This window comes from Carassius auratus, chromosome 50 (assembly GCF_003368295.1).
Source record: "Carassius auratus strain Wakin chromosome 50, ASM336829v1, whole genome shotgun sequence".
NCBI lineage: Eukaryota > Metazoa > Chordata > Actinopteri > Cypriniformes > Cyprinidae > Carassius > Carassius auratus.
In genome coordinates this window covers 8,399,519-8,414,574 of record NC_039292.1, presented here as the reverse complement: position 1 = coordinate 8,414,574, position 15,056 = coordinate 8,399,519, and the positions used below count along the sequence as shown (strand labels likewise).

General features: G+C 34.4%; 1 protein-coding gene across 1 annotated transcript in view; it reads left to right on the top strand.

Moving 5' to 3' along the window:
- LOC113066855 (USP6 N-terminal-like protein) overlaps positions 1-15,056 on the top strand; it is a 30,788-nt gene that overhangs the window by 11,638 nt on the left and 4,094 nt on the right. Inside the window, exons 11-14 of the mRNA XM_026238926.1 lie at positions 7,288-7,392; positions 8,650-8,810; positions 8,974-9,083; positions 11,234-11,428. Coding sequence (XP_026094711.1) covers positions 7,288-7,392; positions 8,650-8,810; positions 8,974-9,083; positions 11,234-11,428 — 571 coding nt within the window. The remainder of the gene's footprint in view (positions 1-7,287; positions 7,393-8,649; positions 8,811-8,973; positions 9,084-11,233; positions 11,429-15,056) is intronic.

Here is a 15,056-nt window from a genome sequence, read left to right as displayed (position 1 = left end):
AAATATTTCCAAACAGGTGTTTTTGCATTTAATTTCGAAACTAAATCATCCGCCATTGTCTTGTCTATCTCATTACACTCTTCTTGTCGGTCAGCTTGACTCACTCTCCTCGCTGGATGAATTAAATCTGATCTGTAATGTGACTGTGGTTCTGCATGCTGCATTGAGCAGCTGCGTTCAGTTTCTAATAGTAGGGTCTGTTCTTTTATTGAACTAATTGATTTTTATTACTATAAAAAAGTCAAAACAATGGTGGAGGTCAGTGCCGCGGTGGGCAAGTGACGTGACCGGTGTTGTGGATAAACCCCGGTATCACCGTCAACATCGTCTATCGTGGCAAGCCTTTTAACAAGTCCGTAATTGTTGATTTAAATTTCAAAAATTGTATTTATTTTTTGTTTATTTTGAGTTCCTTCAGTGAACGATTCATTCAAACTGGTTCAGTATTGTAACTTGAGAGTACATGAGTCTTTATGAAAGAAGCTTTGATTTGTATGCTGTTTTTTGATGAAGATCACGTTATTTCAAAAAACAACACAGGCGAGGAAGATGCAGAAATGAACATATGCATCTTATATGTATGCAGATGCATACGCTCATCTCTGCATCTTCCTCGTCTGTGTTTTTGATCAGTAGATTCTGTTCTCATTCAGTAGATGCGTAATAGCGTCCCCGAGCATATAACAGTGAAAACAATGTAAGCCGTAAAATCTTGTCTTTGGTGGTGAACTGTTTACTCGTAAATGACAAGATAACTTGTCTTTAACGGTAAAAGAGTTAAAATAACACATTCTACAATATTGTATGTTTCACCATTTTGCAATACAGTTACTTTTATTTTTTAATAACAATAAATTCAGACTTGTGGAGCCTGGAACAGTTGCAGTGCCAACAAGAGGAGCTTTTGCTGAGTTCACACTGCACGATTTTCAGACTTGTCAGATCACCATTGTTTTCACACTATGTGACTTTCTGGGGTAGCGTTCAGTTGCTGCTGTGTTCACATTTCACAAAGGATCGGCGACAGGGAGTTTAATACTCCATGACTTAACAGTAGGAAGAGTCGCAGACAGCTCTGTCAGGTCTGCAAACTACTTTTCACAACAAAACACACACAAGAAATGAAAAGGTAATAATCCAAGAACCCGCGTGCATCTAACTGGAGTTCTCGCAAGAGACTGGAATTTAAAAAAAAAATGATAGCCTTCAAATTGTCTGTGAACTGATTTCCATCTACAAGGAGAAAAAGAAAAACAGATTATGCAAGAGGGAGATGAACAGTGTGCTCTGCAAAGAGTTTTTTTTTAAATAATTTTGCAGTAGTTTTCATTCAAAAATCATTGCACACAGCTTGATTGTGAATCGATGAAAGCTCCAGATATTTATTATGCCAAATATTTTGCGGCTATTCTCTCAGATCGTATCTTTGACAATTCACACTGCGTGATTGTCACTCGCATGAACGAGCACCTATTTGCCAATTTTGGGCATTTTTCTGTGATCTATCAAAACCTGTCGGTGAGTGAAAAATGGGGCTGAAATTGTGCAGTGTGAACGCTGCATAAGTGTGACCCCTGACAGGGACTCGGGCCTTTGGTATGGTACAGTGCTGAAGAAGGGTAACACGGCTATCAAAACCATTTATATTGCATCTTAGCTGTGAATCTGCCTCTCTGGTCACCTTGAGCAGGGCTCTGTGTCTGAGCAAACACAATAGTCAGCCATTTTGCCTCTAATCCTGTAAAACGAGCTGATTAAGTCAGCCGTTCATTGCGTTTGACTGTTCTGTCCTCGAGCATGTTCTGCTGAAGGCTAATATTTTCTGTAACCCGAGTGCTCCCGCTGGACCGGCTTAATCAAGTAATCGCCTAGCGCTTGTTCAGAAAATGTGAAACAGACAATGACCAGCACAAGCCGTTCCATTCTGGGCGGCACACGGTTGATGAGCGTGAAGAGATGGCTTCATTGCATTTAGTCAAAAGAGTGCAGCACAGCTTAGGACCCTGGCTTAACCAGGTCAGAAAGGTGAAATTCTTTCGAACTTCTTGAGTAGAGCCTTGTGTTGGCTATAAATCCACTAATGACTGAAGGCTTTCCTGGGTCGCCAGTATCAGGCCACCCATCATCCAGTGGGACCATTAAAGTTGAGTCCTGGATGTGATGAGTCTAAGCTCAGTGTCAGCAGGTCAGTTGCTTCCTACCACTTTTGCTTTATTGATGCTTTCAAATCTACTCATAACTGATCTACCACTTCACATGGATTAAAAAAACCCAACGGTCTGTGCATATAATTAGAAACGGTTTGCCTTAGTTCAAAGAACATGTTAACATTTATATAATCTTTCAATTAATATGTATGTTGAAAGATGTTATCATTCCTTAATTAATTTGAGTTTTAAAATGTTGACTTTATTTTAATTTTAACATGCTGCAAATGTAGTAAACTTGTGGCTGGAAGCAAACATTGGAAGTTTGGTGTATCATCACCCTCCTGCACAGCTGAATCCATGGGCTTCATCTCTTGAGTGCCTCCAAGAAAGCCATGGTTAGTGACTCGAAATGAAAGAGCAGCATCAAGTGGTTCTTCTTTGACCCTGCGGTGATTGATATTCCTGAGGGTTTGATGGATGACTATCTTTCAAAGATGATTCAGGCCTGATTGATGGCCGGAAAGGACAATGCAGTGGTGGGCCTCCCTCCATAATTCCTCCTTTGTACCCTTTCATGACCTTCTTACCTGGAGCTGGAAAGACTTGCTTTGAAAACCAAAAATAGTTTTGAAGTAAGCCATTTAAAACTAATTAAAGACTGCATGCGGATGTGGCATAGAGCTTTCTGTGTATTTGCGTAATGCTTAAATATATATATATATATATATATATATATATATAATAATTTTTTTTAACATAAATATAGGCTTATTTTATTGGTAAATAATGAACCTTTTTATTATATGTTTTGTTTATCTTAATATTATACATTTTAAATGTTTATTTATTTACGTATAAATTGTGTGTCTTTTATATAAAATAACGGATTATGTGGTTGTTGCTGTTGTTTTTGGTAATATTATTTCATTCATTGTTACATAATGTTTACTCATTTTATTTGTAAATATATAATTACATTTTGTATTATATATTTTATTTACATGTTATAAAATCTGTCTATACAAAATAATTTAATAAGAGTAATAACAGAGCATATGGTATTGAAAAGAATACATTTATATTATACTATATTTACTAACTATATATTTTTAAACTTGTATATTTAGATATTCATAGAGAGAGAGAGAGAGAGAGAGAGAGAGAGAGAGAGAGAGAGAGAGAGAGAGAGAGAGAAAATGTGAATAGTGAACTAGATATCTGAAATATTTCTTAATCCTTGACGTTTCTTTCTGAGGTTGATTTTCTCCTTAACATTGGAATATATCTCAAGATTTTTTTTTTATCAGGGTTTACAAGTTTTACTATCTGCTAAACCTCCTCATGTCTACTTCAATCTTTTTAATATCCTCAAAGGACAGTCTGAGTTGCGTCAGCAGCACACATGGTGATATCTCTATCAGAAACAGATGGTTTACCAGTAAATATTTTCATGTGTCATTTTGCCATAATCAAATCTAATGCCAGGAGTCAGTCAGCTAGTCTTTTAAAGGAATAATTCATGCCATTCAGCACTTTTCCGAACCTGAAGGCCAATTTTCTTATTGGAATAATAATAATAAAAATAAAAAATCTTTTAAAGAACCATTTCTGTCCAATGAAAGTTAAAGGCATCTAAAACAACACTTGATTGGACCTCAATGACGTTCATTGCATTTGTTTTTAAATGTTTACCTTTTCTGAACATAATTAGAAATAACACCTGACCATCCAAAACAATCGAATTATCAGTTTAAAATCAGTGAGCTTGTTCCTAGATGAGCCTTTTTTGTGTGGTGTCTTGAGTCCCCCGTCTCCTGTAATCACATGACATGTACCATAAATCTCATCAAAGGGAAAGCAGGACATTATAGTAGTTTAATCACCAGTATGTTACCTTTACTTTGCAGAGTTGCAGGTCTTTTAATCTCAAATTTTTTAAGTGGTGGTCTCTTTACTTGAGTGTTTTTTTTTTATTGTGATGGATTGTTTGGCTGCAAGTTCAAAAGTCAGCTCATTTCCTTTGTATTGGCATGGATAACCTTTTGTGTTCCTTGGCTCCACCTCAGGACTTTTACTGTTGTCATTGTTGGGCTGTGTGTTATCTGTTTTCCTGCGGCACAATGTTTTGGCGTGTGCAGACTGCACACACAATGTTACACTAAATAACTTGAGGAAAGTGTTGCATTGAAAACTGATGAAGGTTTTGTCTGGACTCTGTTAGATGTGCGTTGTTTGCTAGAGGGTATCCGGGAAATCGGTCAAAAAATGACTGGGCCTTCTTCAGGTACAAGGTAACATAAATAAATGTAAAATAAACTTTTATTATAGAAAATTGATTCTGGTGCATGAGAACTTTGAGCCACCTCCCTCCGGGTGTAATGGTAGTGAGTTATGGGAGTTTTAATGGAAAAATATGGGAACAGGAAGCTTGAAGTTGGATCTTTTGAAACTGATAAGACATCCTGCATGTGCACACCTCTTCCATGAGCTTGATTTAAGAATAATTATGATCCCTGTGAAAATATATCACCTCCAGTGAACCCAGTAAACAAAACCATTAAGGAAAATCCCTACCAGATTTTCTGAATGTATTAATTATGTAAATATTTATTTTACCTTTTTTTAATTTAATTAACATTCATATTATGTTTCCACATACATCATTAAATATATTTTTATTTTGTTTTATTTTATTTTATATAAACATTTTTTGAACTTTTAGTGATTATATGTAGTGGGGTTCAAAAGAAAACTAAATTGATATTCGAAAATATTTATTTTTATAATTGGAATTAGTTTAAAACCCCACTATACTATACTGTACTATACTATACTGTACTATACTATACTATACTCTATTATTATACTATACTATACTCTATTATACTATACTACACTATACTATACTATATTATTATACTATACTATACTACACTATATTATTATACTATACTATACTATACTTTATTATTATACTATACTATACTACACTATTATACTATACTATACTATATTATACTACTATACTACACGACATTATACTATACTATACTACACTATATTATACTATATTACACTATTATAATATACTATATTATTATACTATACTATACTACACTATATTATACTATACTACACTGTTATACTATACTATACTTTGTTATTATACTATACTACACTATACTATACTTTGTTATTATACTATACTACACTATACTATACTTTATTATTATACTATACTACACTATACTACACTATACTATACTATACTTTATTATCATACTATACTATACTACACTATATTATACTATACTATACTATACTATCCTATACTTTATTATTATACTACACTTTACTATGCTATACTTTATTATTATACTATACTATACTACACTATATTATACTATATTATACTATTTTTTATATATTATTTTATGTAGGCCATTTTCTTTTTGTACTTTATTCCAATTGATTCAGTCTTTATGAAACAGGGCCTTGTGTCCAGAAGGAAACTTCCGGTTTATTCTTGTTCTTGCAGAGTTCCTGTGCATAGACGCCATGGTCACCGGTTGCCAGGCCAATATTGCTCTTTGTGCGTCAGAGGAAGTGGCAGATCTCAGTTTCAGAGCTGAAATATGCTGCCACTGATGATCCATGCTGACCTGTTGCCCTGCGCTCAGCCAGACATGACATGCACAAGCAGATTGTGACGGTAACGGATCCGATCTGGTGCTGCAGTAATGGGATTTGTTGCATAAGGCTCTTGAATTTAAGAGCTTCACAATATTTTATAAATTCAGATTAAAAGACTTGTTTTCTGTAGATTTAATTGCTTGTGTTGCTCACAGGGCTCTTTAATTTGAGTTATTAGATTGTATTAATGAGTATTTATTTAGTTTCTGCAAAATCGGCATCAACAAACAGAAACAACGGATGTATAATACAAAACATCGCAACATACACATTTCTGAAGACTTAATGTTATATTATTAATATTATATGTGGTGTATACACTGCAAAAGTTCAGTAGGTTTTTAATTGCTTCTTAAGCTCAAGGCTGCATTTATTAAATAAAAAATAAATACAAAATTAATATTATGAAATATCACAATTTAAATTTGAACTGTCTTCTATTTAAATATACTTTTCTGATGTTGTCTACATATAGTACACTGCGTTTAGAGTCTCTTCTCGTAATGAAACATTGTTCAGGAGCACACACATACACACACCAGATGTGTTTGTATTGTCACTAATGCCTTCGCTATCATGTTTACACAGCCTTTTTCTGAGTTTGATAGAGAGCGATGGCCTTCAGTGGTGATTACCCATGATTCTCTCAGAATAGCATGGCATTGCTGCATAAGGGTAAACCTTTATTTTGCATCTGTTATTGCATTCGGATCTTCCTCTTTGAAACCGATGCCAATGGGTCGAATGTAGTGATGTGGTCCATTAACTTTCATTCCATACCAAATTATACATGCAGGGTGAGCGCTGGTACCTTCCAGGGTTTTCTCATGAACATGCCAAAACTTGTTTTAATGAGATCCACTGTGAACTAAAGCTTTTAAACTGCTGCAGATTAAGATTGATTGTGAAATTACATCTTTCTTCAAAGCCCGGGATTAAGGTTCAATTGTAGTTGTGAAGTACTTCAAATGTATCTCTGACTCTTTGTATTGTAAAACATGCGACACAATCATTTACTGTTGCCGTAATTTGTCATTTTCAATGAGTTGGCATGTGTCTGCGGTATTTTTCGCTTTGCTTTTTTTGGGGCAGAGAAGCTTACATAAAAAATAAAGTGCTTTTTCCACAACACACACTAAATACTGTACACTGTGTATGTCTGTGCATGTGTTATATATGTTAATTTTTATTAATTTATTATTTTTTGTATATATTTTATTTATAGAATTCAATTTTTACATTTATTTATTGTTTTTATATAATTTATTAAAATTTGTAAATCTTATATTTTTAAAATGTGTTGGTTTTTATGTATTTTTTATATTGCATTTATAGCTTTTAAATTTATTCCATTTTTTGTTTTTGTGTTTATTTTATTTGGCCCTACCAGGTGTTTATATATATATTACCTATTAAAATGTCCATTTCACATCCATCTTTGCAGGGAAAGTGATTAAAGAAAGCACAAAAGACTGTACAAGTTCTCTCAGCCATGGACAACAAGATGAAAAACCTTCACAAGAAGTAGGCAGGAAAACTTCCAAGAAAGGTGAGGCGGTTCATAGAGATGATTAATGAGTAATTTAGGCAGGTTTGGACCTCCGTGCTCTTTCTCTGATGGGTCATTGCTGCAAGAGAAGGATATAGTGTCATAACAAAAGTGCTCCAGTACCTCAAGTTTGCACCCTGCTGTATCATCCATGAGATTATAGTGTTGCTTGGATTCAATCACGCGGCACGAGTTAATACTGTTGGTCCAGAAAGAAATCAAGACAATAGGCTAAATCCATTGACGCGTTGTACTTCAGGGTCACCGATTCATGCATTCAGTGTCAAGCGAATTACACTCGAGTTTTACAGAGCTGTACCGATTCAAAACCACCAAAACAGACGCTTTGAAATACAATACAGCTCACATTTCCTTGTTCTGTTGATGAGATTACAGGGGACAGAAAGAATCCCTAGTGGCATATGTGACTGGCATGGATATCTGTTCTCCAGCACACAGCCTGCATTAGCAAGAGCAGGCCGGCAGCACCTGTGTAAATGTGATAGTCTGATAACATTCAGCTTTGCGCTGTTGGCCTGTCTGTGGTGTGATGTTTGTTTGTACCTGGAAATATACTGCAGCTCACACAAGTTCAACCATTGGTACTGCTGACAGATTTACACTGGAAAGAGCCAAGTGTTTTAAAAAATGGCTTTAAAATACCTTTTATCCCAGTTTAATCAGTTAAAGTTATGTGAATGCTACAAGAACAGGACATCACATACTCTCCAGAAATTATAAAAATAAAGTAGTTATTTTTGCAGTTCCATGTGGTATTTTAATATTGACTAACCAATGAAATAAAGCCTTTTAGATAAATACATTTTTGATGTTCCTTTTGGTCCCACCATAAATCACATACTTCAACTTCTGTTTTCAAATATTTGTCTAAAATGTTTTATTTTTTTACATTATGATATTTATTAAAATTATGTACACATTAAATAAGATGATAAATTAAAAAAACCAAGCGTAAAATAGAAAGAAAAAAAAGAATTACACACTAAAAACTTGCTATTGTTTCTATATATAAACAATGTATGTACCAGTGAATTAATATTCATTAATTTCTGTTTATGTATGTATATATGTGTTTATTTAATTATTGAATTTGTAAATTATATATCTGTTATTCTGTCACCAGATTCAAAAAAGCATGACATTTTTATGCTTATTATTTAATTTTATTTTAATTTGTGTGTATATATTTATTTTGATCGACACTGTGTATATTTTTTGTGATCTGTGTTTCTTCAGCGGTTCCAGGCTCTAGCACTAAAAATGTTTTCACGCGGCTGCTGAAAGTTGCTCAGCATTACCTTTTGGAATCGGGGAAGTACAATGCACCTGCCAAGAGGAGCCCTGCCCTCGGCCGCCTCTCCAAAACCAGAATCTCCACCTCCTTCACTCAGACACAGGTACATCTAACATTATCACCAATGTATGACACCTGCATTCTTTGAAGCTGAAAATAACAATCAGATATCGAAATCAGGGAAAAGATACATTTTACACACTTTTTTTTTGCTGTGCTGTGTATGAGTCCTATATATATTTATTCTGAGAATGTATGTGACTCAGGGTCGAACCAGGAGGAGCAGTAGCAGGCGTTCCCAGAATTCCACTCTGGGTGGGGTCAAGAAGGAGCAGCTCCCTTCTCAAGATGCAGATGGAGCTGCTGATAAAGACAGGTGTGTGAAAGAAATAAAGACAAAACACCAAACAATCTGGCCCCTTTTGTGTTTAAATAGGTTTAGTTAATTGGTACAATGTTTTAATTGACTACACCTGTGGCTCATTAAAAGAACTGTTAATATAATACACTCAAACCTTTAGAAGTATCCCATAAAGAAATAATTTCCAATGTATTAATAAAAAATGTAAAAGAAAATACATGAATCACTATTGAAATTGACAAATAAATAGAGATATTTTTTGAGATAGCATTTGAAATATTAGTTATTTTAATAATAAATAAATTAAATTTAATAAAAGCATTCAAGCGATAATAAAAAAAAAAAACATCATATCCATCAGCTTATGGAGTGTTTATGTGCGATTTAATGATGCAGCCAGCACATTCTTTGAAATACCTTCTTTTCCACAGAAGAAATAAAGTCATACAGGTTTGATACAAGATGAGGAAGTAAATGATGAATAAACAATAAAATAATTTTCTCTTTAGTTAAATACAGGTTGGAGTCACTAATCAGGTATTTGTTTTTGTTTTTTGTTTTTTTCTTCATCACCGAGTGACATAATTTATGGCTTTGTACTAATGTTTTTATTGAGCTTTAACTGAGAAAATGCTTCTGGCTAGTTGAGATAGTTTTGCAAGTCTGCTCACCTGTTTACGTGTGTGTGTGTGTGTGTGTGTGTGCAGGAAATTCAAGTTCACATGCACATCATCACATTTTATTATGAGAGCTTGTGTTCATACAGAACATTGCTGAGATGCTTAGATATAGAGCACACTTAGTGTTTCTTTTCTAATTTGTTGCTTTAGATATTTCGGTTGAGATTAGTTAAAGTGGGAGCATCGAACATAGTACCCCATTAATGTATAAGGATTGAAATTAAAATGTGGAGTTAATATTGTATTGTAAATTTCAATGTTGTGTTTCGCAAACCTTTCTCTTGATAAAAGTTGGAAAAACATGCCAACATACTTGTCATTCCCAGCAGCTCCTGAATTAGAGTCTGTAGAATGAAATCCTTGAGACCGAATAGGGTCACCGAGGGTCAGTGTGTGGATTTTTCCTAATTTGACATGATGAGGAAATAAGGAGGCTGTTTCTTTGTGTGTGTCCAAACCCCCAGCTTAGGTTTTCAACACTTCACCCTTTTCCCAGAAAACCAAGTGTAAACGCCCTAGAGCACAGCCTGCGTTGAAATGCAAACATTCATTGGCCCTGTGAGAAATACACATTTTACTGATGGGTTGCAGAGTCATAGAGGCACTGAGGGATTTGAGGGTTTTTATGACAGACAGAAAATCCAAATGTCCTCAAATATGTTATCAGAAATGACACTGATACTCTGGAATAGTCCTGTGCATCATGTAGATAGTTAATTAAAAAATGGCATAAGATATTTAAACTTGTTTTCAGTTAATATATTTTTAATTAAGCAGTGTTGTTTGTTACTGTTAACATATACTATTACTTAAAAAAAAAAAACAAAGCTTAAAATATTAGATAATAAACTTGAAAGTTCCAAATGTTGGCTTACCAACTAATTGAAATATAATAAATAGAAATAAGTTGAAATAGTAAAATGCAAATCAATTTAACACAAATAAAAAAACTCAAGCTAAATATACATATATATAAAAACGGTAATCACATAACGAGATGATTAAAGCATAAATGAAAATCAAAATGAAATCTGAAAAAGTAAATGAATAATTTAAAGGAGTAAATGACCTATATATATATATATATATATATATATATATATATATCTATGAATAATTTGTTTCATTTTGATTTTTATTTAAGCTTTAATCATTAAGTAATTTTTTTCATCGTTTTTTTTTTTGTATTAAGCTTGTTTTTTTTTGTTATATATATATATATATATATATATATATATATATATATATATATATACTTGTGTGAGTGTGTGTGTTTAGTTTTTTCAAAGATGAATATATGTTTAGAGCACTTTGTCATGCGTGAGATGCTGCAAAAGCTGAGACATGAAGAAGATGGTCAAACACATCCGTCTAGCATGTGTTTACATAGGAAAACAATGGGAAAGTTCTCCTTTGTGAATGGCCAAGTGTCCATATACTATGTCCCTGAGTGAGTTTTGAGATCTGATTTCTGACTCTTCACAGCTCCAGCTCTTCAGCCTGGCGTGTGAGGTCAGGACCCGTGGGTAAAGTGGCTCGCAGAAAGAGCCGAGTTCAGTCTGGACGAGGAGGTTCCCTCATGCTGAAGAATCGAAGCTCTAGATCTCAGCAAACAGCAGCTCAAACGCTTATGCGGCCAGAGAACACCAAGAATGGTGAATGTCAAGAAACCCAAAGCAGGTACTGAATCATTTGCATTCAAGATTAATACATCTTTGGCTTGTGTAGGCGGAGGAAAGGCATTTGATCCTCCATCATAAACATTTGTTCGCCAACAATAATTCTTGTTTGCTTTGGGAAGGGATTAAACTGACAGGTGGCCACTTGGTTTGGTTTGGCAAGTTTTTGTACTCACTGAAGATGCGTTAGTTATAATGATGCTTTAATCTGATCCCAATCCCTCATATTCAAAGTGATTAATGCGACCGTATGGATTCTTTGCAACGGAGAAGGATTTAAATGAAAGCACAGGGAAACATGAAAGGCGATACTTTAATGAGGTAAATGGGAGTTTTAGGGGCTTTTTTCACCACTTTTTAGTAGCATACCTGTGGATTGGTTTGATCTCAGCAAGGAAATAAAATTATCACATTATCTGAATTGAAAATTGGTGCATAACTATCAGAATTTCCACATTAGAAAGTCATCCATGGTTACACTGAGCAGGACTGCATTGTCTCCGTCACTGGAAAAAACTTTGATAAAGATAGCTTATGAGGGTTATGAGGACAAAAATAAATGGTTATGCCTGCATCCCTTTTTTGAGATCTATTTGTGTCACCGTTTTACATCTTTACCCTCTGGGATCATGCGGAAAAGCAGTAGGTTTGGTGGAAAAATGGAGCAGAAGTGTTAGTTCAGTCAGTTATGTCAGCAGGCTGTATTGAAACCCTCGCGCCCAGAGGCCAGCGTCCTCCCATTTCCACCTGCCCCCTTCAATGGAACAGGAGAGGATGAGTCACACCAGCTATGAACACAAGCATCTGGCCTTTCAACTTTTAACATCCAACTTCCTGGTGCCTTAGTAGCACTTGTAATGATGTCAGGGGGAGTGTGAAACTTTAATTGACTGGGATTTTAAGAGAGGTTGCAAAGGTTGGTCTATTATGTGTGCATTTTTAACAAAAATGTTGTTGCTTTAGTCTCACTTGAGAATTTTAATCCTCCCTTGAATGCAGTTAATAAGGAGTTCAAAATTAAGTTCCTAAAGCAGAATCCTTTCCAGGAACATTTTAATTACTACTCTCAAGCATAAAAGTAGCCTAGCTACATTTTTCTTTATTCACATACATAGAGACTTTTTTTCTGCAGGTTTACTCAGGTTTCTTCCAGCAAGTTTCTGGTTTCATGAAAAATTCCTTATTACACACAAAACGAAAACACAATGAAACAAATTTAACACAAAGAAAATGTAGTCTAAAGTGTTTCTTTTTTGTTTCAGTGGTTTCCAATAACAGCATACAATTTTGTTGTTAATCTGCTTCACTTGGTTTTATTTGCTTTGTTTTGCTTTTATCTAAGTTTTGTTTTCTTAATCTTTTTTGTTTCTTTTTAGAGTTTTTTGTGCATTTCTATTAAACGTTTTATATTTTATTTTAGTTTTTGCTTAGTTTTGTACATTTATTTTTTCTTTTTGGTTTCTTTTAAAAGTTTTAATTTGGGGTATTTAGTACATTTTATGTTATTTTTTTCTGCTTTGTTTTGCTTTTATTATTTTATTTAATTTTATGGAGGAAGGGCATTTAAATTATAGTATATTAAATGTACTTTATATTTTTATATCTTTTACAGTTCTTTTTTTTTATATATCATTAGTGGCCATAACAGGATTTCCTAAAAGATGTATTTCATCTGCAAACTATTCCACACAGCTCTAGAATTCATTCACACTAAGAAACAAAAAACAACAAATATATATTTATAAAAAATATATATTTATAAAGTATGTTAGGGTGCTTTGTAAGTATATATATTTTAAAACCTCTGTATTTTCAAAATATTTTGGCATTTGAATGGTTCCTCTGTTCATCAAAAGAAAAATACTACTTTGAACTTTTTTCCTTCTTTGAAGTTAACAGTGCTTCCATTGGGATATTTTTTTTCTTCTTCCCACCACAGCTTGCTATCTTCACAAACCTGGCACAGTCTGCAGGGTGGTTCTTTTCCCAATCATGTGATTATCAGACGTCCCACCTCTGAAAAGAGCCAGAGTGTGGGATGCTCTGGGAAAAACCTCTTTACCTGTATGCCATGGGTGCGTCATGCTCCGTATGAGCAGCAAAGACATGGGATCCCATGGCCAGTGTTTGATCTTCCTCTTCTGTATCTGGTTTCCGGGGGCTCCCAGGGGGAAAGATTACAGCATATCTGGCAACCCTGCCCAAAGTGGTGATGGGATACATATCTTGTAAAACAGCACACAGTTGTCTATGCGTGTAGGTTCGTGCCGGGCTGTTGGATAGGGGTGCGATAGCCCTTGTTGTGCGATGTTACGCAACAAAACTCACAGAAAGTAGGAAAGTTGATCAGGGAACAACTGATCTTATCTGAACACATTGAGATTCAGGTGACCGTGTTGGTGGCTGTGCTATAGACGTTGCATAAACAACACTGAGGAAAAATGTGATGGGATCAGATCCCAAGGGAAATACGTGCAGTACGAAATCCCATGATTAACAACACAGAGTGGCATTTATTTATTAATGACTTAGCTCCTGATTTCCCAGCATCACCCTGCTGTTTAGAAGGCTGCGTCTGCCCCAGGGGATCGGGGATAGGGAATGTTTTTAACCATGTAGAAATCTGAGTCCGTGCAAAGTTTTTAAAGTGCACGGTCACTAGGTTGTTGTGAATGTAACTTGGGCAGAGGAGAGTGAAGCTTTAGCTCTCTTCCAAATTAATTGATTTAATATGCGCTACATTTCAACAACCTGAAATGCACAGGAAATCTGACTCTTTGATTTCAATAGAGTTTGACATGGGCATAATGTTAAGATAACAACAGTACTGTAGTAAACCTAATTAGTGCACAGTTATTAACTCTTAATATGCACAGAAATACAGTACATTTCACAAACAAGTATATTGAGTGTAAACATTTTTTGGATTGAACTTTATCTAAATGTAAGATTTTTTTTATTTATACTTTTGGGATTCGGATGGATGAATTTGAATGAAATCATATATAGTTATAGTTGAAATTTCTGACTTTGTGCATTCTGGGAATCTTTTAGTTTATTCCACTTTTAGTCTTTCAGTGAAATAATTTTTCATTGTTTGAATATGTTTGCTTATCTAGGGCCCTGTGATTTCCACGATGCCATGGATTTGCAGAATCCAGTCATAAATAAACTGAATTTACTGTATAACGTGGAATGTTTTTTTTTTGGATTACAAGAAAAGTTAAATTAATATTTTTCCCTTTATTTGATTACCAGAAAAAAGTCAAATCAAACTTATTTCATAGGACCCTATTAAATAAAAATAAAAAACCAGTTAAAAGAAATCTGTTGTAATTTTCATGATTTCAAAACATGCTTTTTGATTAGTAAACTTTAATTTAACAATTAAAATGGAGTCCAGAAAAATAGAACAAATAAATATAATCCAGAAAAATTTAAATGGGAAAACTGAGTTTGGGACAAAAAAAAATGCACATATTCTAACCTGAGCCCAGGTGCAGTTGCTGGCTTTGTTTAATGCAGTTAATGGCTTCTCGGATGTACAGTACAAGGTCCACCAAAACCACAATTCCAGCCACATGAATCCTAAATGAAGCTGCTTAATTAGCTGATTACATCTAATATGT